This window comes from Eurypyga helias, unplaced genomic scaffold, assembly GCF_000690775.1.
Source record: "Eurypyga helias isolate BGI_N326 unplaced genomic scaffold, ASM69077v1 scaffold9066, whole genome shotgun sequence".
Taxonomy (NCBI): domain Eukaryota; kingdom Metazoa; phylum Chordata; class Aves; order Eurypygiformes; family Eurypygidae; genus Eurypyga; species Eurypyga helias.
The window spans coordinates 71,326-97,775 of NW_010258537.1; the positions used below are offsets into that span (position 1 = coordinate 71,326).

Here is a 26,450-nt window from a genome sequence, read left to right on the forward strand (position 1 = left end):
AATTTCTATATTTAAGTCAATATATTCAAGTGCCTTTTGGCTAATCAAGTCTGACAGGCTCTTTGTTTAAGAAAACTACGATGTGAAGTACAGTAATTCTGTTGCCCTGAGGATGCAAGAGACAGCACACTGCTGACTGGTTAATATGCCTATTTACCAGCTCAAACGCTTCTTAAACATATGAAGCCTGTCTGTCTAACAATATTGTGTTGACATTGTTAAGTGTGTATCTCACAGATCTTGAGATGGCATGATCTTCACTACAAGGAAGATGGGCAGAGCTTAGTTCTTTCGGATGAAACAAATTCATCGCTTCTTGAATCAATGGAGAAGTATTCAGCAATAATTATAAGTAGCTGAACTTAATATGAGAAAAGTAAGTTACAAATGGACCAAGAAAGCTCATTTCCCATGTCATTATAAAATAAACAAAATCAGCTGTTAAAAGATGAGATTTTTAAGCAAACCTTGAGCCTGTTTGCTAGCTCAGCACTGGCAGTAGATACGTATTAGTCAGCAAAAGAAAAAGGAGTCTCTGCCACCAGCGTCCATTTAAGTCAGATCTCCAAATGTGGTATTGACCTCGTGCCAAAGTACACAGAGAGATGGGCGTCTCTCGGCGCCTCTTCCACCTTCCCATCAGACACCACTTCAGCCCCTCACCAGGCAGGTGGGAAGGGAGGCACCCAGCACTGCAGGAGCACACAAAACCAACCTCCACGATCCGCTTATTCCCAGCCCTAGCCATAAGAGAAAAGTTTCACTTCTTTGCACGTGGCCTTTAAAAACTGAGCGTCGGAGCACTGCCTGCTGACAAAGTGGAATTCACTTCTAACAAGCCCAGGGAAAGGCAACCTGCAGCGACAAGTATATCCTGGGTCCTTATCCACATCTTGCCAAAGCAATGGCAAAGCTGCTTGGTGGCGAGCCGTCATTGATCCAAGCTGGCTTCAGAAGCATCCCTTTAGCAGACTTCCTACCATCTTTCTGTTCGCACAACGTCACCTTCCTGACTGCCTCTCGCAACTCTTCCACGAGGACACACCAAAGCCCTGGTCACCGTGTTCCTCAGACTTGCCCAAAGGAGGGGACACGGAAAACTGTAAGTTATAGCCAATGTCAGCTTTGTTTATGAAACTTGGGCTTCGGAATTTACTAAGTGTGATCATTAGGTATTACAATTCTTATCATGCACTATGGAAAAACCTGATGTAGAACGCTGTTGCCCAATAGACAGCAGGTATTGATCTGGATTCACTGCAATTGTGGATGCGTATCCAGATCTTATTTAGCTGGATGTGGTATTACCAACTTTCTTGTACATGTCAGATGAAAAGCTTGTTTTCAAGGAGCTAACTGTTAACCAGAATGTAAGGGCAGGAACTGTTTAAAGACATTTCAGAGATGCCAAAAGAGAATTCTGGCAGAGCCCATACAGCCTCAAATTTCCATGTTTTACAAAACTGGCATTTACCATGCCACCACCACCACCCACCATACAGAAAATACAGTGTCAATACTCTTGGCTCCTGGTCCAGTTTTAGTGTGTATTGACGACAATCTCATAATGGTGCCCAACATCTCCAAACTGGAAGACCATGCAGTAGAGCACGAGTTACCAGGAGGGGGCAATGCAACTACACATGCAGTTGGTGTATACCAACAAATTCAGGACCTTGTTCATACAGTGAGTTGCTTAAGAGAAATACAGACCCTCTGAATTTTACATGCATCAAATATTATTACTCTGCCTTGTATTCAGATGCAAGCTGATAAATACGTGTAATACTGATTTCTTTCCCAAAGAGTTAGGTAGCCTGGTATCAGCTTAGGAAGAGGATTGGAAAGATTAATAAAGAGACTTTTGCTTTGCCCACACTAGAGACAAACCAGAAGTAGAACTTCTTAGTCAGTACCAAACCAAACTGCAAGCAATTCAAATTGAGTAGATAGGAATAATCTCCCCTTCCTAAAAGAAACAAAGCCCTGACAAAAATCGCCCGCAGGTACATCTACATTAGCATCTTGGTTCGGATCAGGAGTGCTCTTTTGAAGTGAATCATCCAATCATCTTCCCTTACCACGTTTTCTTTCATATTTTGAAGATGTCTTGGAGTGCCAACCACTCCTTTTGGATGGAATTAAAAAGGCAGAGGCACTCCAACCACAAGCAGGCAGGCAGTCTAGACCTCAGCTAACCCAAAGAAATTCCTCCTGTCTTAAATCATGTGGAGAGGAGTCTCTGGGTCCTCAGCACTTTAATCATTGTGCTCCACAAATCTGCTCCTACTGGACTGTACTACTTGCCAATGGAGTTATAACCTACCACTTCAAAAGTTCTCATAATCGGGGTCAGAGAGACCATTCAATGAAGTTATCCTGAACTGTGGAGGTCCACACAGAATGGGATTCCAGCACAGCTAATCCTGAATTTCCCAAACCAGACTCAGTCTTGCAAAGAACAAACTCAAATGGCCTTTCGATACCCATCGCACTGAGCACTGGCGTCTCCATGTTGCTGAACAGAAACACAGACGCATGTTAGAACAGCCAGGAACAGCTCAGATTTCTTGCTTTAACCATCTAAACACCTGTACATCATATAGCTGACATTCATGTAACAAGTCTTTATATGATTTTTAAAGGAGGGTCAGGGGGAGGACAAATAATCCCCTTCCCAAAATGCTTCAGGTAATTTCACGCACTTTGACCACACATCATTTCCACCTTCTAAGTAATACACAAATTACAAGGTTCCTGCAACAACGAGTTTTAGAAGTCACCTATATACCTTTTAAAAAGTAATCTTTTCTCGAATAATACTGCTGAGAATTACAGTTTTTGGCAGATGTCCTAAACACCGTTCCTGCTGCAGTGTCGGTCAAAACCGTCTAGGCTCTGTGCCAGCATTGTAAGAACAAGCCCTCAATTTTAATTTAGGAAGCGGGGAGGGGGAGAAGAGAGGGGAAGCATAAGCAACTTGTCCAGGGAGATTATCCAATGCATAAAACTATTCCCAAAGAATGTTAAACAGGTATACCCAAACGCACATTTACTCTACAGAAGGAAAAGTTACAAGGAGGCAAGGCTTGGTAAAAATGTCAACAAACTGATGGAAGCCCAGAGATTCCATGCCTGGCACTCATCTTAACTCACGTTACCAAGTTTTTCATTGTTTACTGGCTTCCTCAAAGCAGGGGGGTGAGTTAAGGACAAAGTGAGCACATTTCAATATTTTGGCCTTCAATTGTGTCACAACACTGATGTTTATCTAAATATGTGTCTAACCACCCTTCCCCCCTCTCAAAGAGCTTGTTTTGGCTCTTGTTTTCTTAAAACTCACTTGGGATCATACGTTTTTCCAACACCAGACACAAGGAACTAAATGCGGTATTTTTTGAAAACTGAATGTAAGCCTTTTTTTAATTCACTTTAAGAACAATATGCCCACCCCACCACCTACAAAAGGAAACCTTTATAGCTCATCATTCATATTTATGTTTCTAAGGGAACCAGGCTGAGGTTATAGACTCAATGAAAGGTAAAATCTTTTCTCTTACAAACCTTACGCGGTTACTGCGTAACCTCATTCAGTAACACACCAACCTACGTAACATGCCGACTCATAGCTGCCGAAACTTCTGGCTTGTGTTTTAAAAAGCTGGACTGATTAAACCTAACTTTCAGGTGACTGCCTTTTCTTTTTAATTGCTCATTAAATATTATTTTTGCAACCTTCCTAAAAAGTTCAACCTTGTGCAGCAAAGAGGGGCACTGCTTTGTTTCCATTCCTACCAGCAGCATCTCCTTTATTTTAAAAAGAAATTTCAGATTTTAAGGTTTGCGCCGATTGTTAAAGTTGAATGAACTAGATAATTGAATTGTAATTCCCTTCCTTGCCAAAAAAGTACCACCTGCAGAACCTTGGAGATTAAAGAGGCATTTAAAAGAACTAACCAATTCCCATACTAAGCAACATTTTAGAGGCCAAGTGGTGTCTCAACTTTTCTCCACCTTTGACAGTATCAATAAAGCATTTTATTTTCATATTGTCCCATGCTCTCTTTTCCTAGCCTCTTTTTATTATCTGCTCCTCCCACAAAATCGCTACAGAGCCAGAGTCTAAAAACAGTTGGAAGAGCTACGATGTTTATCTTGGCTATCTCAGAAGGGTGGGGAAGAAAGTGAAGAGAAAGGGAGTTTATATGCCTCCCCGTTGTCCCTCCTCCTGGCTCCATGTGTGGCTGGGACTTTGCTACCAAACCCTCCTTACAGCAGCACTAAATTCACTTGTGCATTGAAAAAAGAGGGATAATGTGACCTGGAAAGCTATGTGGAATTTTGTATTGTTACGTAAACACGTCACAGGATGCAAATCAACATTTGGTCCTGGTTGCGTCCTCCTTAAACATTACCAGGATTTGGAAAACCAGACTGGGTGTAGTTTTTCCATCATCACTATGTGAATGGTTGAAACAGCGACTCAAGCAAGAGGTCATTTAAGGACGACTGGAATTTGACCCTGCACTTCCTGAGGAGCCAGAGGATCGGTTTCACTTCAGCTCTGTGTCATACCCAGCTCTGGCCTGAAGAACTGTTTTGGATTCCTCCTACCTCTGAAGCTCACGCTGCATATTCCATCTGCATACATACACATATAAACGCACACGAGACCCGAGGAGGTGAAAAGTATGACAGAACAGTATAGTACGTACACACTCCGTTTCTTTTATCTTCAGGCAGCGCACGCAATTTGCACACTTACCGTATCACAAAAGTATGATTTATATATTTGTTATTTTTGCAGAATTATAATTTTAGCACTGATTTAGTAACCTTTTTTAATAAACCTAGGTGGCTTTTACTCATTACGCTACTGTGCATGAGAAAGTAATACATAAAAAGCCAGGCTTCTACCTACCATGAACAAATGCCAAACACAGATGTTTGAGAACGCTTTAAAGGGAAATTTGAAGCATGTCATGGCCCCAAAAAAAGTAATCTTGAGGCACTGCCCACTTTAAAAAAAAAAATAAAAATCCATCTGGGAATAATTAATGTCTCCCCTTCTTTACAGCTACCTAGTCTAGACATGTTGCTTCTTCTTTGGACAGAGACCAAGACCCAGCTTCCCTCCAAATACCTTCAAACAACCCAGCTTTGGCTCCTGTTGCCTCCGTAGGAGCTACTGGATATTCAAATGCTTTGGAAAACAGCTCATATTCAAGTAGACAGACATGGATTTTGGTGCTTTGCTCTATGTTTGCCAGCGGATTTGAACATGTTGTTTTCTTTCCCGAGATGTGCTGGTGCTACAGGGAACTCTTTTTCAACAGGTGTGGGAATGGGAAACACAAGCGGAAGAAGGGCTTTTATGCTCCCCGAGCTCCAGCCTGCTGTCTCTACCTCTTCTAGCCGCCTCCTTTGCTCCTTCTGCTGCTCGATACGCTTCTGCCTCTCTGCCAGCAGCTGCCTCTTGTATTCCTCCTGCTCGCGGAGCTGCTGCTCCTGCAGCAGCTGCTGCCTCCGAAGGGCCTCGGACCGTTCCTTGTTTTCCTGCTGCAGCCTCAGGAAATCACGTCGGAGGGTTGATTCTCCAGGCACATTGACAATGGAACTGCAACAAGAGAAAGTTAAAGCCTCCCGTACGATAAAGCCTGATGGGCCATTAAATACCTTTTCCAAAGCAGGGGAACATTAATAAAATATAGCATGATGTTAAATTTTAATCTCACTTCTTTCAGAGCAAAGACACTGGATGCATGTCAAATACATGCTCTCGGTGGAAGGCGTGAAATGAGGCCAAGCAAAATACGGACCAACTCTGACATTGTGGAGCCCCTGACCAACCCTATTTGCCATAAATCTCTCTCCATCCACAGCTCACTGGCTCTAAGCCATACAAGGGGGAGCTTTAAAACCTTTAGCAGTCACAGAATAGGTATTCAAACCCTTTGGGTGGTTTGTGTGGCTTCTGCGTGCACTTAATCAGAGACAGAAATTTCACGTGCTCCTGATTTATAGTCACGCACATTCAGACTTACTTGGCACGGACTGCCCAGAGCCCTCCCAAAAGCAATTATTACCTTGGCTCTCCTTCTTGTTCAGGCACTTCCTCCTCTTCCTCTTCACTTCCACTATATTCATACTCTGTCTCATCTAATGGGAAAAAAACAAAGGCCTAGACAGTGCTTATCTTTAATTTTAGGACAGTGGGGAGTTGCAGCAGCGTATTAGTGAACTGAATCCCATCACCTTCAGTGAGGAGCTCTATCACAGACCCTACAACTCATTCTGCATATACAAGCCCGCACTCCCACACTTGTAAAGCAGCAGAATGCTTTGCAACAGACTTTCAGCAAATTCGCTGAGCGACACCAGATTTTATAAGTAAGACAAGACACCTGGAGAACCTCGGCACCACCTGAATAAAGAGAACACGGTGCCCAAGATATTTGCTTCATAGCTCTTGTGATGGGTTATTTCCTGCGAGTCTGATTTATGGCACCACTCCAGGAATGAACCTACCACAGACCAAAAAAGGGAAAGCCATATATGCCAATATCCTCCTAAATACTGTTTAATGCTTGTATGGAAGAGGCAGTGGCCCAGAAGCAAGTAAATTTAACATATCTGAAAATAATACACTTGACATTGATACTTTCTCTGTAGAAGACAGAACAAAACCTAAAAGCCTGCTGACAGTCAAAATCTGAATCAAAAAAAGAACCTTTCAAGGGTTCCAGTGGTTTGGAGCCTTTCTAGAGGTGGGGATTTAGAATACAAAGCAGGACAAAAATATGGGTTTTTATCAAGCTGCAATACTTGATTTTTAGAAGCTGCATACCTTTCTCCCCTCTCTTCTTCCTCGTCCTGTCTATATGGTCCTTAAGCTGGATTCGGACTTGCCTTTCATTTGGTTGGTCACGTATAAAGGGATGCTTCAAGAGTTGTTCTGTAGAAGGTCGCTGCATGTAATTCTTCACTAGACAACCTTCTATAAAGCTGAAAAACTTTTTTGACCTGAGAAAGCAGGGAGGGAATAAAAAAACAAAATAAGATCACAGGTAGAACTCAGCTCAAACACTTTTTCTGTTCTTCCTCAAAGTCTAATTCCTTTTCTCAAAGAGCGTCAGGTCCCAGAGGATGATAGTACAAGTGCTGTCTGCAAGCGTGTCTCATAAGCAGAGCTGAGTGTGCTCCAGCTGAGCACTGGGCTGGATGGACACACGGTGATACCCACATACCAGCAGCGCTTAGGCACAACCTCACAGCGAGGTGCCCTCTCTCGCAGGCATAATTGCCCTGAAAGACAGGACCTGTTAGTGAAGGCAAATCATGCAAACCCAGCTCTGCTGCTTCTGGGCCCGAGCTGGGCAGCATCCAGCTTGCTTGGAGCACGGGCAGGGCAGCTCTGGTGTGTCTCCACCTGCCCGTGCTATCTAAGAGCATGTCTGCTCCAGAACAGCACCAAAAGCCGCACAAACTGCCGCCAACATTCCCCCGACACAAGCAGCACCGCGCTGCTTTTAAGCACCTGGGCTCATTGAGATCGGTCTGCGAGAATTTAGGATTCTTTCATTTTTTACCCGAAGAGCCACACACAAAAAAAACCTCATAGAACAACAGGCAGGTGTCAAACAGTGTTGTCTGTTCAACACAGGCACCTGGGGTCCGATTCTCACCGACGCAATTTAAGGGCATGAACTGAACTGCGTTCCTCCTGCACACTGCATGAGGTGACAGCATATGGGAGTTAGCTAGGCTGGAGCACCCCCTTCCTAAATTTGCACTTCAGCTGAACTCTTGAAAGAGGATGGCACCAGAGAGAAGTCACCAAACAAGCCATCTTGCAAAACACCAATAACAGAAATACTCAAAACTGCATTTTTCATCATTTGGCTTATCTTCTCATAACCTGCCACCGAGCACACTATCACCCAGCAGCACCGGCTGTGGCCAGAGTCCCTTGTCGATTGCTAGGTGCGCTCATTCTGCTCCTGTGCTTGGGCGGAAAACACCTGCACTACATGGATAAGTGTAAAAACAACAACGGTTTCTGTCCATCACTTCACTTTCCTGCTGTAATCTGAGGTGGAATTCAAGGTAATTTTGTTGGGGTTTTTTTATTGCTCACACTTCAAGAGTTATTATTGTGAATAAAAAAGTTAATGAAAGGCCTATGCAAATACTGTCTATGCACCTCTATTCCTTCAACATGCAGAAAGCAGGTATGAGAGGGGGAGAGGGATGCCTTGACAGTACAAGTTCGTAAGTAAGTCAACCCAGGCAAAGACCAAGCCCAGCAAGCAAGCCAAGTTCATATTACAATGATATTGAATAGGTAGTTAAATCACTTCATTATGTTGACAGGATCACAGCATCCTGTGATCACATTCAATCTATAAGAAACCTCTTTCTAGGGAGTATTTTTGTTTCATACATGCCAGTTGTAACCAGTAACTGGGAGGAAATCCTCCGATACTAATGGATTCTTCTCAGCTGGCGAGAAGCGCACACTCAATTCCAATCGTTTACAATAATTATAGTAAAAGCCTTCATTAGTTTTAATAGCTCCTTTCAACTTAGCAAGTAGAACACTATAGTACTGTTCGGTTTCTGTGTTACGATACATCTGAGAAAACATACTGCATTTAGGAGTGCTGCGGGAGTTTATTTTTTAAAATATAGATCCATTTGTCACCTTAATACAGATGCTGCTCCGTCAAGGAAAAAAAAAAAAGCTTTTCACACAATTAGAGATAAAAACTCCCTGGGACAAACAGAACTAAATAACAACACACGCTTTTTGCCTCATGCTTTGATTCAGTGGCACAGAAGGTAACAACAGAGTGACGTTTGCTAACTGAAACTGCTTTACAGTTCTGTGGAAGCGGTAACCAAACTGCGTGCAATGAGACGTGCGAAAGCATCGCGCTACAAAAGGGGCTCCAACCAAGAGATAACTTATACATACCATTTCTTGGATTTCAACCGTGGGGGAGGATTCCTGGGTATCAGAAAGAGGGCCCTCATGGGATGCATGTCACAAAGCGCTGAAGGAAAGAAAACAAAACCAAACAGAAACATACAGATGTTGGCTCAGTTGCTCTCCGTCAATACCACAGCTTCAGCTTCCACAACCATTCCCACCAGCCCGACTGTGCACACAGCTGATGCCGAAAGCAACACAACTAAATGAAATTAGCCTGAAATGACAACAACTCCATAGCAAAACGTGCCAAGGCGGCTGCAGAAAAGAGAAAAAGGTCGAGGCACGGATTAACCTCCAGACTCCAGCATGATGGGAACATCTGTGCACAGCCCTCCTCCAGCCCCAAGTAATCTAACCTATGTCCTGGTCAATAAAACAGTGGGAGAAGATGATGGCAGAAGGGAAGAATGACACAGTTACTGTTTCATACAAACTTCACTCCACCTGCCCTCCTCTCCCATTAAACAGACAATTAAGGCAGGATGCCTATTTTTACGCTCCAGACTTGGGTGCTTTTCTATATTCCAAGGCCTGATGGTTCTGAAGCATGCAAGAGTCTGGATCAGAAAAAGCAATCCCTGCAGACCTGAAATGCAGACCCAACGACTTTTGACAAAAAGAAGTCCTCTTGGTTTCAGTGGACACTTAGTGGGAATCCATCAAGGACAGCCTTTCCTCCTGCTCCAGAGCAAAGAACCACAGCAGATCCCACACAGGGAAACAAGGGAGCAGGGAGGGGGGCCGCCCAAAAAAGGATGCTAGAGGCAAATCCTCTGGTTTTACCTCTTCCTATGCTTGGCCTCTTGCACCATCAGTCTCAGCCTGAATGCTCACTGTGGGAAGGGGTAACATGTTCCACACAGCAGAAATTCAGGAGAAACAGACTGATGTGAAGAGGCCTCAGTATTCAGAGATAGGGCACCACAACCTTGGCAGGGAAGACTCTTGTATGTCTGTGAAGCTCATCAGACCACTAAGCTTAGAGACGGACTCTTCAGGTGCCACTGGAGGAGGCGGCAGAGCCCACATGCCAGAGGGCCAACCAAGGTAAGAGCTGTTCAGTGTTTATGTTGGACATTTGCTTCCTTCTCAAACGCCCCTCTTGTGCTTCCACACAAAGCGGGGGGTCAAGCTCTGCTTCAGTTTGGAAATGAAAAAATATTATTGTCCAATTCCAGGCTTAGAAAACCCACAGGCACAGCTTCTAATTGAAAGCCACCCAGGCAACCCAAGGCACTGAACAAAAAGGTACAGCAAAAAGGAGGTCAAGTGGTAGCTCAGTCGTTGTTAACACAGCGCTGGCTGAGGTGTCCTGGGAGCAGCTCTCACGTGGGCATTCATGCAAACGTTGAATCAAGAAATTAAAAAAACCCAAACCCTCAAACCATCAGAAATCCTAAAACATAAATCAAAACAAGAGCACTGCGCTTCGATTTATGAATCTTACATTAACAACAGCAACAAAATCAGGCAGTGGCTAGAATGAAATTACCAGGTTTTTAGCTAGGAAAATATCAATAATTCATTTCAACATTATTATTTCAAATACAGAGGTTTCAAGCTCGGCTGTGGTGTCATGGTTGTTTATGTTAAAAAAAGGGAAAAAAATTAATTAACTTACTCTTAGGTACCTTAGGCTGTTATATTTTAAGTACGGAACTCCAGTTGGGGTTGGGGGTTAAGCATATGTGCTAGTTCAATATAGTTTCTCATAAAAATTATCACTGAAAAGCAAAACGTCATGCCTAATTTCTTTTTAAATCGTTCTGACTTCCTCACACTTAACTGCTGTTTGCCTTGATATTCAGAAAAAATAAGTATGAGAGGGGAAAATAAGCTATAAAAAGTTGTGCATTTTTGATTTCCAGTTTTCTGTCTCAAAAATACCCCTATCAGCTGATGAGTATTCTCAGGCAGGGAGCATTACATTCAATATTCTGTGTTGAAGACGGATTTACAGTTTAAGCCATGCGACTGCTAAGGAAGATGAACACCACCCACCGACAAGTGGGAACAAAAGGAGAAGCAATGTTAGCATTACCCAGACCGACGGAAAGCCAACACAGAAACAATTGGCTACAGATGCTTTTTTCATTAAGGTCGATTTTCTTGAGGCTCCACTGCCCCTCTCCCCAGCTGACACTTCAGCATCCTAGGCCAGGCCATACAGAACTTGGGAGACAACTCCAAAACACAATATACTACCCATAGGAAGGAAGTCTGATGCTCGATTAGCATCCAAATATTCCTGCTATAGAAATTAAATTGTCGCAGTGTGCACTGTAGTGCCTAAACACCATCCTATCTTTATCGAAAGCATTGCTATTTATGGGATTTTATATTTATAGGGCAGGCAAAACCAAAGAGAACAGAAATAACATGAGGATACTTTCAGAAACCTCAAAACTAGGCTTAGATTACAACCAGCATCTCCCAAGTATACGTTTCAGTCTTAATCACCCCACTGGAGAAGCACACGTATCACTTACGGGGAGCTCCTTCTGCCATCTCTATGGCTGTAATGCCGCACGACCAAAGGTCACTCTGCATGAGAAGAGAGAGACCATATGTTAGGAGGTGGATTTACCCATTCAGACAGTAAGAGAGTACTATTTACAGAGGCCCCGTAGGTGAGACTGAAACCAAATACCACGGCTATTTAAATAATATAAGCTACAGTAGCACAAAATCCTACTTGTCATACAATACGTGTATGTGCATGCACCATTTCACACAGAGTATGCAAACAGCCCTTTCTAATAGCACATAAAAACATGTTCACATTATGACAATGAAAAATCTATTTGCCCAAAATCCAAGCCTCTGAAACAACAGGTTTTTCGATATTCCTTTGTTTACAAAGGATTGAACATTTTCCTGTAGTACATTCACAGAAAACACAGCGCTCATTCCCCCAAATAAAAGATGGACCCTAAACATGAAAGACCCTAAACACTGCAGGAGGAGAAACCAAAGCCTGGCTGGTCTTTTACAGTGTCTAAACCAGCCAGTAAACAAATACAGATTAGTGGAATACACCCAGCCCTGAAGTTTTTCTAGTCCCAATAATCAAGAAACAGCTTTATACTGGGGAACAGCCACTGCTGCTAAAATTACAAGAAGCCTCTGCTGGACACGTTGCCTGGAGCCAAAGCAAATGCTCCTTCCCTACCATCTCCGCTTTGCTTGAAGCATTACGGAACAAGAGCCCTCCAGTGGGAGCCTTTCAAGGTGCCACCTCTGGACAGCGTTCCTGACTAGGAAGAGCCTGAGCAAGAGCCAGGAGGGTCAAACACAAGCCAGAGCTGGAAATGTCCTGGTGAGGAACCAACTCCAGAGGCTGCCGCGGCTTAAGGGGCAAAACACTGGAGGAGGCAGCCAGAATCGAGCTGGTTTTGAGCAAAGCAGTCTTCACTTCTGGTCGCAACGATGACTCTTCAAAAGTATTAGTCGAAACTGATGAGCAAGTAAGCTCTTCTACAAGCAGAGAAGCATTTCTAACAACTGCATTTTCAGACCCAGCAAGGCTATCTTTTTCTCTTGGTCCAATCCAGCCATTTAAGCTAAACTGAACAGCCTCATGATCTTATAAAATCTTTCAACCATGAATTTCTGAAGGGAGAGAGCCTTACAAGCTCCACCAGGAACAATAAATAAGTGTTTTCAGAGGCAGGAGAAGTTATTTTTCACATCCCTACTACACTAACAAATATTGCAGAGAGTTTTTCCTCCTTTATTAAATCATTTAATAGCCACCCTTCTTTCCTAGAAACTCCATCTGCAAAGACATAAAACATTATCTTTAGTACAATGAGCTGATGGATGTAAAAGGCTATTAAATCAAGAGAAATAGGATCAATCTAATCGATCTTAGTCAAAAGGCACAAAAACCACCAATTCAAATAATCCTAGTTGTTTAATAGCTTTAGACATACATGAACATACTGACAGCTAACACCACTATCAATCTCAGCAAATTGATATAATCAATATTCAGCTCTAAAATTCACTGTAAGGCCTTATTCACAGGCTTTCTGGTGTCTTTTGTTGCCCTTCTTGGTTAAAAGTTGGAACAAATGCATTAATCTAAGTGAAGATTTTTTTTTAAAGCATATTTTCACATTTTTTCTTTCCTTGTATTTTCATTAGCAAGCTGAGAAGAACTTTGAAGATTACAAGATGCTTTCACTAGAGAAATTTAAATACACATACATAGTATTCCTAAGGGCAGTGCAAATACCATCAAGCCGATTATGGTTCTGCAGTAATTAAGCCTTCAATTTGCAGAAAACTATGTAAAAAATTATCTTTGCTGAGAAATGTTGTGATGGATAAATTTTTATCAACATGTATATGTATCTTGAAATCAAGAACAGGCCCAGTTTAAAGAGATCCTGCTGTACCTCACTGGCTCTCCAGGCGGTGGTTCTATTTAAGGCAACACCTAAAATGCATTGTTCTGGGTTACTACAATAACTGGGACATAGTCTAACACAATTTAAAGTACAATCATCATACAAATTGAGAACACGAGTGTTTTCAGTTAAACTCTTTTTAACCTTCCTCTGAGCACCTAGAAGCACACTGCTGAAGTCCTACTCCTCATGTCTCAAAGCTATGATAATACAAGTAATGGCAACTGTTAAAGGTCACAATTGGGCAGCGACCCATACCTTGCCCTTCCCTAGTAAGAATATACCTGCACAGTAATATTACCCCTACAAAGCACACGAAGTCTCAAAAAACGCCATCGTTCATGAATGTTCATATTGTAAGCATAGGGTTTTTGAATGTTGGGGTGGGTTTTTTTTCTGTGAACAGAAATCTCTTACTCTGTAATCATACGTAGCATCTGGATTTTCATCACAGGCAATAACTTCTGGAGCCATCCAGTACGGAGTTCCAATAAAAGTGTTTCTCCTGCCAACTGTCCTGTCCAGCTGAGCGCTCACACCAAAATCCACTGCGGGTGGGAAAAGAGTAAAATAAAATAAGAGGGGAAAAACAATGCAGTGTTACTTCTGTAAGGTGATTTGGAAATAAAACCCTGTGGATGTTCCACGTGGGAAGACCAATGCTGAGGAGAAATATGATGATTAACACCGAGGCAGCCAAGCCCTCGTGCTTCCCACGCAACTTTCTTGGGCCACAAGCATCAGTAGACACGGCAGTGTACAAACACCCCTCCTGCACCTCTCCCGGGCCTACTTGCACAGAAGGGGGCATACAGCTGCAAAAATACTGCCCGGGGAGGCTGGGGAAGGGCTATCCCCTTCCCAAATGGTGAAGCCAACTACTTTGGCTGTACAGAGGGAGCTGCTTCCCAAAGGTACCTCTCACGCTATGGGAAAACCACACATGTGAACACGTCTCCTTTTCAGCTGTCCACCTTTTCTGCTCTAAAATCAGAGAGCAAAAATAATCCGTTGCTCAGCAAATCGCTCTGTGCACTAACTTTGGGCACACATGCACACGGGTTGCGGAAGAGATGCCCAGTTCATTACAGGGCAATTGCATTACAAGGGTGTTTTCTTCCCTCCAGCGCTCCCCGCTCATGCCGACAGTGATAGATGCCTTTCTACACCAGTAACTGCATCTGCGCTAGGAGGGCTGCATCAGCTTCACTGCATCCGTCACCTGAGCAGCCCCGACATGACGAGTGCTCCTGGGTGGGAGCAACGGTTTGGGAGCTACCATGCTCCACTTTGGACCAAAAGAAGGGAAGCTTTCCCGAGAGCTTCCTCCTCCAGCAGCCGGGACATCTTCCTATGCCTCGTGCTGCAGGAAGGTGTAATGCAAAACAGAAGGGATGTGGGCTGGGTGGGAGGGCTTCAGCATGGCTCTATATTTAAGCAAAAAAAGGTGGCGAGTGTAGCGTGATACAAACACAGAAGGTTAAAGTGTGCGGTAAGTGGAAGAGACAGATTAGAGAGAAGGAAAAAAATAAGAGTTTGTCCACTTGGAACGGAGAGAAGAGGCCAGGGAGGAGGATGGTTTTTGGCAGGCACGCCAGAGCTGGAACTGCGTTTTGAACTTGATGCCACAGCTCCCTCGAGTGTGCTGTCCAGATCGTATTTTTGTGTCCAGAACCTGCACAGCAGGTGCTATTTTAATTAAAGCCAAATAAAAGAGTGACTCCTGTCACTTCCCAAGTCCAGAATAAAGAGAATCACAACCAACACAAGTCACACACAGCTCGGTGAGGGGGGCAAAAAGCGATTCCTCAGCAATTCCAGCATGAAAGCCAACACACAATCACAGAATGGTTTGAGTGGGAAGGGACCTTAAAGATCATCTAGTTCCAACCCCCCTGCAACATCTTCTAATGAAATGCATGTCACCCTCCTGAAGCAGGAGGGGGGGGGATCTCTATTCACATGGGGGGCAGTGGCAGAGTGCACATGCCACAGAACATGTTGCAGGGCTCCCAGAGGATAAGATCAATTTGGGAACATCTGAACACCGAGGGCTGAATGAAGGAGGAAGTGGACTTGGGCACCTACTTACCAAGTTTCACTTCTGCGTTCTCTGTTAACAACACATTTTGCCCTTTGATATCCCTGTGTATCACATGGTGGGCATGAAGATGTGCCAACCCCTGCATTAAGAAGAGGAGAGGACATTCAGAATTAAGCTCCGGGCTTAGCAACAGACTACCCATATCCAGCACCCCCAAAGCCCATAGCAATGGGTCTTGGGATCTTGCTCAGCAGCTGGGCGCAATGGGACCCACGGGCAGCACACCACCCACACAGCTTTTGCTAACGGAGCAGGGGCACAGGCCCCACATCACACACATGTTGTACCTAAATACAGCCGAACATCTGCACTCTGCAAACACCTCTCAGCTGTTGCGTGAAGAAAGTTCAGTTCCCAGAAAGGCTCCATGCAATGACATTGTAAATGACATCAGCGTCTGTGTACGTCACTGACACACAGAGGGTCACCCTGAATTTAGTCCGGAGGGAGAAAGGAGGCAGCATCAGCATGCATATGCACCCCCAAGAAGGGGGCGGGAGGGTGATGGACTGGCAGTTATGTCTGAGGGCGAGGGACGACTGACAACAAAGAAAAGCTTTGCTGCAAAAGCCGCAGTTCTCTCCATAAATACGAAGCCAGATAATTGTTCCTCAGGAAAAAAAAAATGCAGAAGAAAACCAAAGAAAAAACCAAAAAGCACAAGCATTATATACTTTCCAACGGAAACAAAACCTCCTGGCATACGGTGCTTTTTGTTGAGACAGCACCTGGATGCATGCCCCAAAGCGTTAGCCATGTGGAGGGAGGGCTGGGGAAGACATATGTTGCATTTTACTCTCTAATGTAATTGGGAGAACAACAGGCAACCCTCTTAGCAACTGCCTGTATTTTGGTTTCTCCTCAGCTCTCTGCTCGGAAAATTGTAGTCTCCGATGGGATCGTCTTGCCTGCTCGCGTTGCCCTCATCGGCTTTTAATGTTTTATGAAAAATAAAGAAATAGAACCTTTACAGCTGCAAGAGGTTAAGAGAGTAGTGGTTGCTGTAGAGAAATATTTCCTAACACATGTTCTTCATTAAATGATCATTTACCAGTTTGCCTACATAACCATTGGGCTATTTTCTTTTTTTAAAACAGTTAATGAGCATGACAAAAACCCCCCACCGTCCACAGCTCCTCCCCATGCATGTCACAAGCAAATCAAGTGAAGGGCTGATGTCCCTGAGACCCTTTGCTGGCTGCTAATTCTAAGTGTGGTCTTATTTTTCACAGGAATGAAAGCGTTTCCACAGCTTCACACAGGATACTTTTTTAAGCCTTCTGCTATGCCGACTCAGCCAGAGAGATAATCATCTGTTCTCTCCAGAGTACCGTCTATAACCTTACTGAAAAATCACATCTGGGTTTGTGAAGGGCTGGGAGGAGACAGAGGGGCATGTCTCCATTCTCCTGCAGTCCCCAGGCCCCTGAACCACACAGGGATCTGCCGGTTTGACCCTCAGCCATGTCTCCACCTGCACCCATCTCTGGCACTTCAGCTCATTTTCTGTTACACAACCTCTCTCCTCCGTCTCTGACAAACTGTGTCTAATCAAAGTTTTGCAGTGTCTCACTGCCATGTGAGGTTAGCATTCCTTTTTTCCAGATATTCCAGTTCCTGCTAGCAAGCAATTAAGGCTCCTTTGGCAAATCTCTCACAGGAATGAGAACAGCTTTCACCTAATTCTTTTCTGAGGTAAATCATTTTTTCCTCTTCTCAGTGAGCATGACTGACAACTTTACCTAAAGAGAACCTAGTGTGAAAGCAAGAGAGCATGCAATACCTCCAAGGTCACTCAGTTCTCCAATCAAGTGTAAGATCAGCCCTGCAGAAGTTAGCTTTCCTCATGTTAACGCATGCTATCCATTTGATTTGAAATTACAACCATCAGTAGATACTCAACTTTTTCTTCTTCCTCATAAAATGTGCCAGTCTAAATGCCAGCAGCTGGACCCTCTCCTAGCATTTGGAATTAGAGCAAGAGACCGGAATCGTATGTCTCTCTCCCTCACCATCTTAAAAATCACCAAATGTGTAACGTAGACAACAGCAGCATTGACTTATGCAGCAGCCAGTGCTGGTTTCCTTTAACATAAAGCCCTTCAGAACTTCATTTACGATGAGGCAATTGAACACACACACTGTGTAGTGGTATGGGTAGGAGGCAATTTGTTTTACAAAGAAGCACGAGGAAAACCATACCAGATTTACTTAGCGCAGCAAACAAATGCCAATTCAAAAAGCACTTAAACTGTACCAACTGGAAATTAAATGCAAAGAGTAATTAGTTAAAGATTCAGTTTTAGAAAAACTGGTAAGTGGCATCCCTCTTCCTGAGGGACTTTTCACAGCGCCAGCTGCTAGCCCTCCACAGCGCACGGCCACGTAGGACGTAGCTGCTTGCCCTAGACAGACTGCAGGGATATATGTCATGCGAGCGCATCGCAGCACAGAAATCCCGACTGCTGGCGTCAGCCAACAACTCCCTCCCTCCACAGACTTGATAAGGAGCAGAGAAAAACGGCTGGAAGCACATGTGGAAAAGCCCATTCTGCACCCTGCTGTGGTACGACACTGTTACAACCTCAGGCTTCTCAAAAACGGTGTCTTACGGACACTGTCTCACAGCTTCTACAGTAGGTTAAGGTCACTGGCTCTTCTGGCGGCTTCTCATGACTAAAAATTGCCATTTTCTGCAAGGCTGCTGTTACACTACAGTACAACTCACACTGCATTAAATGATGTGGAGCGGACATCTGTCTGCTCCTACACACTCTCCAAGCAGTGACAAGGCTAACGGGATCGATCAGAAACAGCTTCTTGCAGAACCTCAAGCTATAAGACTTGTTTCTGTGTTTTCAAGTGGAGCAGACTATTTTCCTTACCCGGAGAATCTCTCTGGAGATATATGCTATCCAGTCTTCTTTCAGAGTATTCCCTTTCGTGTTCTTCACAAGGTCTGTGATAGAGCCTGCTCCACAAAACTCCATAACAAGCTGCAAAGCAAATATCAGCGTACAACCGACATTAAACACAGTTCCCAGCTGTCTAGCGAAGCAAAATAATCAGGTTGCAGCATTGATCTGGGAAACCCTCGTGAAGCAGAGATTATCATCTATTTTACATCTCTGCCTGGAAAATGGATTCAAACCAAACGTCTCCAGTGTGTGTCAGACATATATGGAACATGTCTCACATTAGTTACCACATTTTCAAGGACTGATTTAATCACTGTAATTTAATGCTGGGAATCTGGATTTGCTCAGCTATGCAAAACGCATTAGCAGCAACAGGAGTAAGAGCGCATCCAAAGCTGAAGGAATCAAACTGATCACACCACTGCAATACATCTTATTCTTTAATTCCCATTTATTTATGGAGAACAAGTACTGATGCCTGCACCCTGCCATTTCAAGCCCAAACTGCAATCCTCTAGGGGGTGTAGATGAGGTGGGATGAGAAATGTAATGGGTACAGTTCTCAAGAGTAGCTTTCTTTTTACAGCCACACACTCTTACTGCTCAGCTCATCTCCCTTGTTCCCAAGAAACATGTTACTATCCATCTGGGAAATGAGGGAAAATAAAAAAATTACTTAAAGAGCAAATCCATTGCTAATAGCAAATCTTGGTTCAGCCATCCTTTTAAGGATGCATGATTAGCCTACGTGATTCACTTATCTATCTGTTCAGGCAAGCACCAAACTCTGTTAGTTTGTCTTTCCACAACGTGATATTTCTGTCATCCTCAAGCTATATCCGAAAGGGAAAGACTTATGAACATGCTTGAGAAATATCTGCTTACCCACAGTTGGTCGTCATGTCCTGGAGGACTTTTCTTAATGAAAGCACCATAGTAAGTTGCAATATTTCTATGATGAGAATATTTCTTTAGCATATTAATCTCCAGTTTAATTTCTTCTTCTTCATCCTTTGGAAAAAAAAAAAAAACCCACACAGAAGTTTAATAAACCTTGTGCATTATTTATTTCACACAAGTTTATTTTTTAAAAGTTCAATTTATTTCAGCATCATGCTCAGTAAACACATCCTATGTTCGTAGCATCAAAATCCTGTTTATTGAGATGGCCTAAACAGCCTTTTACTTTCCCAAGTTTTCTATAGTGCAAAAAAAGCAGACGAAGGATGAGCTGGTCTTCCTCCAATGATGGAGCAGGTCAGGATCTGTTTAAACACCCTAGGCCTGTAATACCTTAAGCAAACACACCGCTAGCAGGCTTTTATTCTACACAGCCCAGAGAACTAGAAAACCAAAGACATCTGTAAGTTTACAATAGAGGAATATTATTTACACCTTCCTCATTTTTTTCCCCTTAATTTTGAAAAGGGGTCCTCTGAGGGGGGTCCCCCCCTCAGTGCCAGCACAGGGCTGGCACAGGAAAACAGAGATGGAGATCAGGAATTCCACTCACTGCGGGGACAAGGCGTTCACCTCGTGCACAAGCTTCCTCCTCCTCCATCTGCCACCGTGGAGGAAGAGCAAGTGCATCAGGAAGAGCAGGCTGGGAGCCCAGGCGGTAAACAGGATGCTGGGACACAAAGGCAGAGGAAGGATTTCCCCCGGCTCCCCCACGCCGCAGCAAGGTGCCAAGCAGAGAGCAGCTCAGGTGAAGGGAGATCATCCCTCCCAAGAATTCCGTGATTCTGTGAAGGGTCCAGCACCGTCCAAGGCGACACCTGAACCGGCAGCCAGCAGGTACAGAAGGAGCAGACACCATCCCACCCCCAGCGCTCTCCACACCTAGACAGCAGGAGCCTTCATCCAGCACTGCTCAAGGCAACGAATGGAAAGGCAGCAGCATCGCCCCTTTGGGCACAATCTTCATTCCCTCCACAATTTTCTAGCCTTAGCTATCCAGGGGGAAAACATCTACCTCAAATTGGTTACAGGAAGAAACCGAAACCTCAGTTCCCTAGGGTGGCTGGCTGATGGAAACGGTAGCACGTACTTTGATTATCCTGTAATGTCAAAGCTGATTGTGTGAGAAAATTTTAAGGCTTAAACTTCCTTGCAATTTGTACCATGCGAGCAATCAAGTATCCTGTTCACGACATGCGCAGATGTTAATCCCCAGCACACGTTAACCATTTATGCACACCGGTACACACGGCTCACGCAAAAGAAACCACCCTATTCTACAAAGCAAATGATTATTTCAAATACACTGCTAGCGGGATGCAGTGCTTACTCGTAAATCATTAGAAGAATGCCCAAAACCAGAGCTAAACTATTCTTAGATCTTCTCACGACGCATTTTTAAGGTCAAGTACTGTGTAGTTCTGGATCCCTGAACAAAACAGTAAAATATTCTTGCAAAACAAAGTTCCCAGTGAACAGCAGCCCTTGGAGAACGTGTTATTAGAACAGCTTTTTGAGCCAAAAGCTCAATCCGTGCTTCCTCAGCTGCTTCTGTTGTCCTTGCTGTTGTGTGATTTTTTTATTTATCTAGACCAGACGTAAAAAAAAAAAAAGAGAGAGAATACACGCTTCCACTAGAAACTACCACACTGAATTTTGAATTTAGGCAAAAAAAAAAAATATATATATATAGTAACTAGGAGCTTTGTTACTGGTTTGGGACTTAATCCCTGATAGGTTAGTATGTATAATTGGATTAATCTGCTATTTTGTACTTGCTTTTTATATAAAAATTATTTCCTACCCTCAGCACATGAACACAATAGCTTTTACAATACAATGGGCAGGATGTCCTAAAGGTTGCTCATGTTTATCCATTCTAACAGCAGCCAAAATTACAATGCTTAGACAGGATCTATTTCTGAAAAATAAATGAGTAAGAAAAACACATCCCAAATCATCCCCCCCGAAGCACAAACAACAACAAAAAAGGCGCATACAGACCCAGCGGACTGCAGGCAGTCACTGCTCCCTCTGTTTTAACTTGTGGCTGTCGCAAAGCACCTGCTCAATGGCCTGCAGCAACCTTGATACTCCCTTTACTAAGGCTAATAATGGTCCAAAATTCCTATTTCAGCTGCCATTGAGCATTTGTCCACAAGGCAAACAGCGTCTCACCTATAGTTCAATCCAGTCCAAATTCCAGCTTACAGAAATAAATGGATTCAGTAATTCTTGACAGGCTTTGGAGGACTCCACTTACTTGGTGTGGATCGATAACGCCCTGGCACCGAGTCCTGAAGACTCTGTGGCAACAGGAACTATCATGACGATTAATCAGCACGGAGAAGGCTGCAGTACCACTGTGGTACTGCAATGGGGGTAAGGTAAAACAAAAGAAATAAATAATAATTTTTAAAAAAAGGTTGCCAGTCCAAAATTGTTCTGTTCCAGATTCAGGAACGTTTTTTTCCAGGGTAAAATTGATCTCATCCCAACATGGATATCTGAAAGAGGCCAAACAATGTGTGCCCTACCAGTGTTTACTTCTCCCCATCGACTACAAAAGGAGGATGAGGTCATTAGCCAAGATCTAGACACCGATCTTGCAGATGTCTTGCACCAGGGTGAGATGAATCCCACTCAAAAATCTCACTGGATAAGACCGTTTCCGCACAGGTCTCTTTATGGACACGCGTGCCGCAGGGAGGGCAGGCTGCTGCCTGCAGTAGGGATCCTCCTGTGCAGAGAGGTGTTTCAGCAGCCGTCCTGGGATGCGGACATGGGAGACGGCGTCAGACAGAAGGTCCCTCGCCTCCCCCTGACAACACATGTGCTGGACCACCCCACTAACTCTCCCCCTGCCTGCAGAGGTGCCAGGATCGCAAAAGGGGAAAATTAAAGCCGACTGAGGCAAGAGACTGTCATTCTCATGAAGTAACACAGAAGTACATCCTTTTTTCTTGGAGAAGAGAGGCAGCTGGTAAGCCCTTCCTAGTGATTTTATGCAGCTGGCATCAATTACCACTTTAAGCCATTATCTGTGGATACAAACTCCCATTGAAACCTTCTTTGTCTGGCCTGTGATAGGGCTGGTGTAAGTGTTTTACACTTACACATTCGCTGTCTGTTTGTGACAGCATGTCTGATTACCAGTAATTTTTGCAGTAAGCTATACTTCTGCAAGACTCACGTGGTTAAATCAAGCTTGGAACGGTTTTCCTCTCCCTTGCCATGTGTTTCCCTTCAGAGATTAAACGGACATGTCAGCATCTCTAGGGATTTCTAACCGCAATGCTGTTTTATCACGATGACTTTGCCTGTAAGATTAAAAAACACACAGGATGCCCGCAGAGAATTCCACCTCTACCCGCTAAGATCACTTCTCACCATTTGAGTCAGCACTGTAAAAAAGAAACCGGGCGCATTACCTCTCGGCACGCACCTCGCGCCACCCCGTCAGCTTGCTTGCGGCTGTAGCACTAAATCTCTGCACTGCTTGCTCTTCCATTCATCACTGCACCCAAAATACCAAATTATGGGTTTTTTGCACACAGACAGCAAATCAATGACTTGTTATTCTCATTACATCACCATTTACAAAATGGTGATGATTTAAGTATCTGACCATGACTACCACTGGAGTAAGTCCCAGTGAAATAAAAGCTACTAGAGCAGATCCATGTAAGGAATATTAATCTGGACAGCTCAATTATGCCATTTCAGCATGTTTTCCAAAGGTAAGCCCCCTGCATCATTATTGCAAGAAAATCCTGCTTAGCTATACAAATTCTTAGAAGATGAGGAATTCAGAAGCACTTTGCTGGACATCATGGTAGGGAGGGAGAAGAAGGGAATCGCAGCTCTGCAAGTGCCAGAAGCAGGGAGAACATAACAAAAGGAAACAAAAACCACTCCACGCCTGCCTGTTTTTATATAATTCTGTAAACGTCATTGTCTAGGTGCCTCGGGAGACCAAGCGAAACAGTCCCGGGCCTGCCCCAGCACTGCAACTGGTACGAGACCCCTACGAGATTCTGTCTCTGAGAAGCAGACCTGAGGGAGGAAAGGGGGAACAACAGTTTCCCAAGCTCTATAGCACAAGGAAATTATTTCAGGAGCTAAATTTAAAAACAAAACAAACAAAAAAAAACACCACTCCACCCGACACCTAAAGGCACAGCGAGGAAGTATCCCTGGGAATGTAAGCGGTGACTTTCCATCCATACTCCCCCCCGGGGTGGAAGAGCTGCCTAAGCACTGCTCTTTGGTAGCTGTCGATTCTGCCTTCTCAAGAGACGGCACAGCTCGGGGAGGAGAAACTCGGGACAATTTCAGGAGATTTTATTTACTCTAGTAGTCCGATGAGGGAAAACATGAACATGAATGAGGAAACACAACCAAGCCAGGATAAAGCAAGACAATGTTCTGTGATGAAAGTAAGAGCAAGTTTATCTATCACGCCAGGAGAGTTACATGCTGCCCGAAATCAGTTTGCAGAGGTTACAAATCCGTGTCCCAGTAACTTCCCCTCCTGATCTAAGCAACGAGGCAGTGGCAAACCTGCACTCCCCCTGCACAAACAGCATCCAGTGATTCTAAGCTACAACCAAGTGTTTTAAGAACTGGCACCACTCCCCAGCAGTGGAGAGCCTCACACACAGGCAAAGGGGGATGGGAAAGGGAAGTCTCCAAGTCTCCTTTCCTTTTCCTTCCCCCGCGCTGCCCCTCAAACTGCCTGCCTATACCGAGGGAGCCACGCTGCCTGGAGAACAGTGGCCAGAGATGCTGTACCTGGTGTTTCAGAGTAAGCTGAGCTGCTGAGGATCGCAAGCACCAGCAGTGGCTTGCGGGATTTGGGAATCTTTAAATCACTGGATAGTTGGGATCTGTGTGGAGGGGCAGGCAGAAGCCTCAGGACAGGTCTGGGAAGGGGAGTGCTAACCCACAGACACACAGGGTGGAGGAGAAGAAACTGGTTTGCTTTCAGAGGCCCCAGAACCACGGCGACTCAGCCGTTCTTTTCACCATCTCCCCCAAACACACAAGTTGAAGAAAAACAGGAGAAGCCCACAAGAAACCCACTTTATTTTGCTTTCTGCTTCCTCTCACTTTTCATTTCTGCTCTCCACCCACATACAAGAGAGTCCTAAAAGGCACCAAACACAAGCAAAAATCCTCCTGGATAAATCACGACACCAACTTTTGCAAACCACCATTCTGCTTGTGTGTCACATCCTCCCTCCTCCCCACACCCCAGACCTGGCCAGCATGCATTCGGAGCTGAATCTGTCCAGGACAGGGAAAGTCTGAATAGTGCCTAGCACAACAGGTGACCTTTTCTGGTGCTGGAATCCATAATATCCACACTCGTTAATAAATTTCTCACACACGAGGGAGATGCTTTGGCAAGAAGAGCTGGGGCAGTATTGCACACTCTGCAGTATTTGACCCAGGAGCTGTGGCGCTGCCTCCAAGCTGGGAAGGGAGATTGTGATTTTGGGAGGAACGTAACCACAGGAGCAGTGAGACTTCGAGCACTGGGCAAGTCCCTGCCAGCGCCTGCCAAGGTAGGAAGTTTGCGTGAAGCAGAGCAGCTTGCAGTGCGGAGAGCGCAACGTGGAGAAACGCGATCCTCCCCAACGCCGCAATGGACTGTTGGAACTGGGAATATGATATTAGAATAGTTCTTTAAAGAAAATACCAAACACAGGCTTCTTGGGAGGGAAAGCCTAAACTGTTTAAAAGAAAAGGCTTTAATCAAGATGCGCAGTAAACATTTAACAAGTCCATATACAGTCCCTCCTAAATCTTAACATACAGGAGTGTCCAACTTCCTTATTACATCCCATCTTTCCTGACAGTCTTTCTTGGAGCCTTTGAGCTTTGTTACCCTCAAGCTAAAGAGCTCATGCAAGTTTATTTCCCTTCTGCCTCTCTCCTCTGTTACCTTCTCACCCCCAGCACTCACGGTGTCTGTTCCACTTCACGGGCAAGGTCTCTCTTTCACAGACCCCTTAACCACAAGCTCTTCCCACCTTGGCATCAGCACGCTTGTTTCTCTGCTCAGTCCTTCAAATCCTTCCCAAACAGGCACTTGTCCAAAGGCCTGCAGACTGTTCACCCTTAAGAAAACCCGTCCATCACGCCACACACTCGGAGACATCAAAGCAGCACTAGACATCCAGCAAGCAGTAGCACGGGTGGGAGCACAGCCCCACCATCGCTGCGAGGGTGCCTCTCAGCCTTCACCCCTTGTCCCCTATGCAGCCGTGCAGAGAAACCCCTTCACAGGCGTTACAGTTTGCCAGCTTTCTGGAGCCCATCCTGTCACTGTCAGCTGCTCACCAGCCTCCAAGCCGCTTCCACCGCCGGCACGGAGCTGCACTGCCAGAAGACCGACAGCAGACCGGCGGTGCTCTGCTCAGGCAGAGCGATTGCAGAAGATGGCTGTGACGCTTTTTCAAGGGTCAGAAAAACCCCGACCTGAGTTTGGTGAGAACCGCCTGGGAGAACAGGGCTGTCCTTATGACCACGTTTGGTTACCTTCGGTCACAAGATTTCACCAAGCAGGTTAGAAACACACTTCCCAACACACGCAAAATAGAGGCCGCTTTGTGTCCCTTTGGCACAACACCCTCTCTACTGCACGCTCAAGGCACCAAGCTAAAGGCACCGAGAGAGCAAATGAGCCAAACTGTTTGCAGCAGTGCCATGGCTGAGGCTGCAGCCATAAAACGACGATTAAGTTAACTGGACAAAAAAGCACGATGGAGGGCTAGCTCTTAAGCAGGCTCCCAGCGCTGCCCGAAGAAGCCTGTGTAGCTGCATTGTGCAGGCACAGGAGACTGAATCACGTGCAGGCAGGAAGGAGCCAAAAACCATGTGAAGACAATACTTGTCTGTTGTCTCCTCCAAACCACCTCCTCTGCCAATCACCCCGACAACAGTATTTTCTTTCTTGCCTGATGCGCCCGGGGTGCCTTCGCTGGTCACTGACTGTGCTGCGCTGAAGGCACAGAGGCTGCACCGCTGCTGACCTCCCCCAGTAAAACCCC

General features: G+C 44.8%; 1 protein-coding gene across 1 annotated transcript in view; it reads right to left on the bottom strand.

Moving 5' to 3' along the window:
* The window catches only part of MAP4K4 (mitogen-activated protein kinase kinase kinase kinase 4), an 85,013-nt gene that overhangs the window by 37,851 nt on the left and 20,712 nt on the right, over positions 1–26,450 (bottom strand). Inside the window, exons 2-10 of the mRNA XM_010154379.1 lie at positions 19,318–19,443; positions 18,400–18,510; positions 15,503–15,593; positions 13,828–13,958; positions 11,485–11,539; positions 8,978–9,056; positions 6,848–7,023; positions 6,087–6,159; positions 5,407–5,617 (exon numbers count right to left, since the gene is read on the bottom strand). Of these exons, the coding sequence (XP_010152681.1) occupies positions 5,407–5,617; positions 6,087–6,159; positions 6,848–7,023; positions 8,978–9,056; positions 11,485–11,539; positions 13,828–13,958; positions 15,503–15,593; positions 18,400–18,510; positions 19,318–19,443 (1,053 nt within the window). The remainder of the gene's footprint in view (positions 1–5,406; positions 5,618–6,086; positions 6,160–6,847; positions 7,024–8,977; positions 9,057–11,484; positions 11,540–13,827; positions 13,959–15,502; positions 15,594–18,399; positions 18,511–19,317; positions 19,444–26,450) is intronic.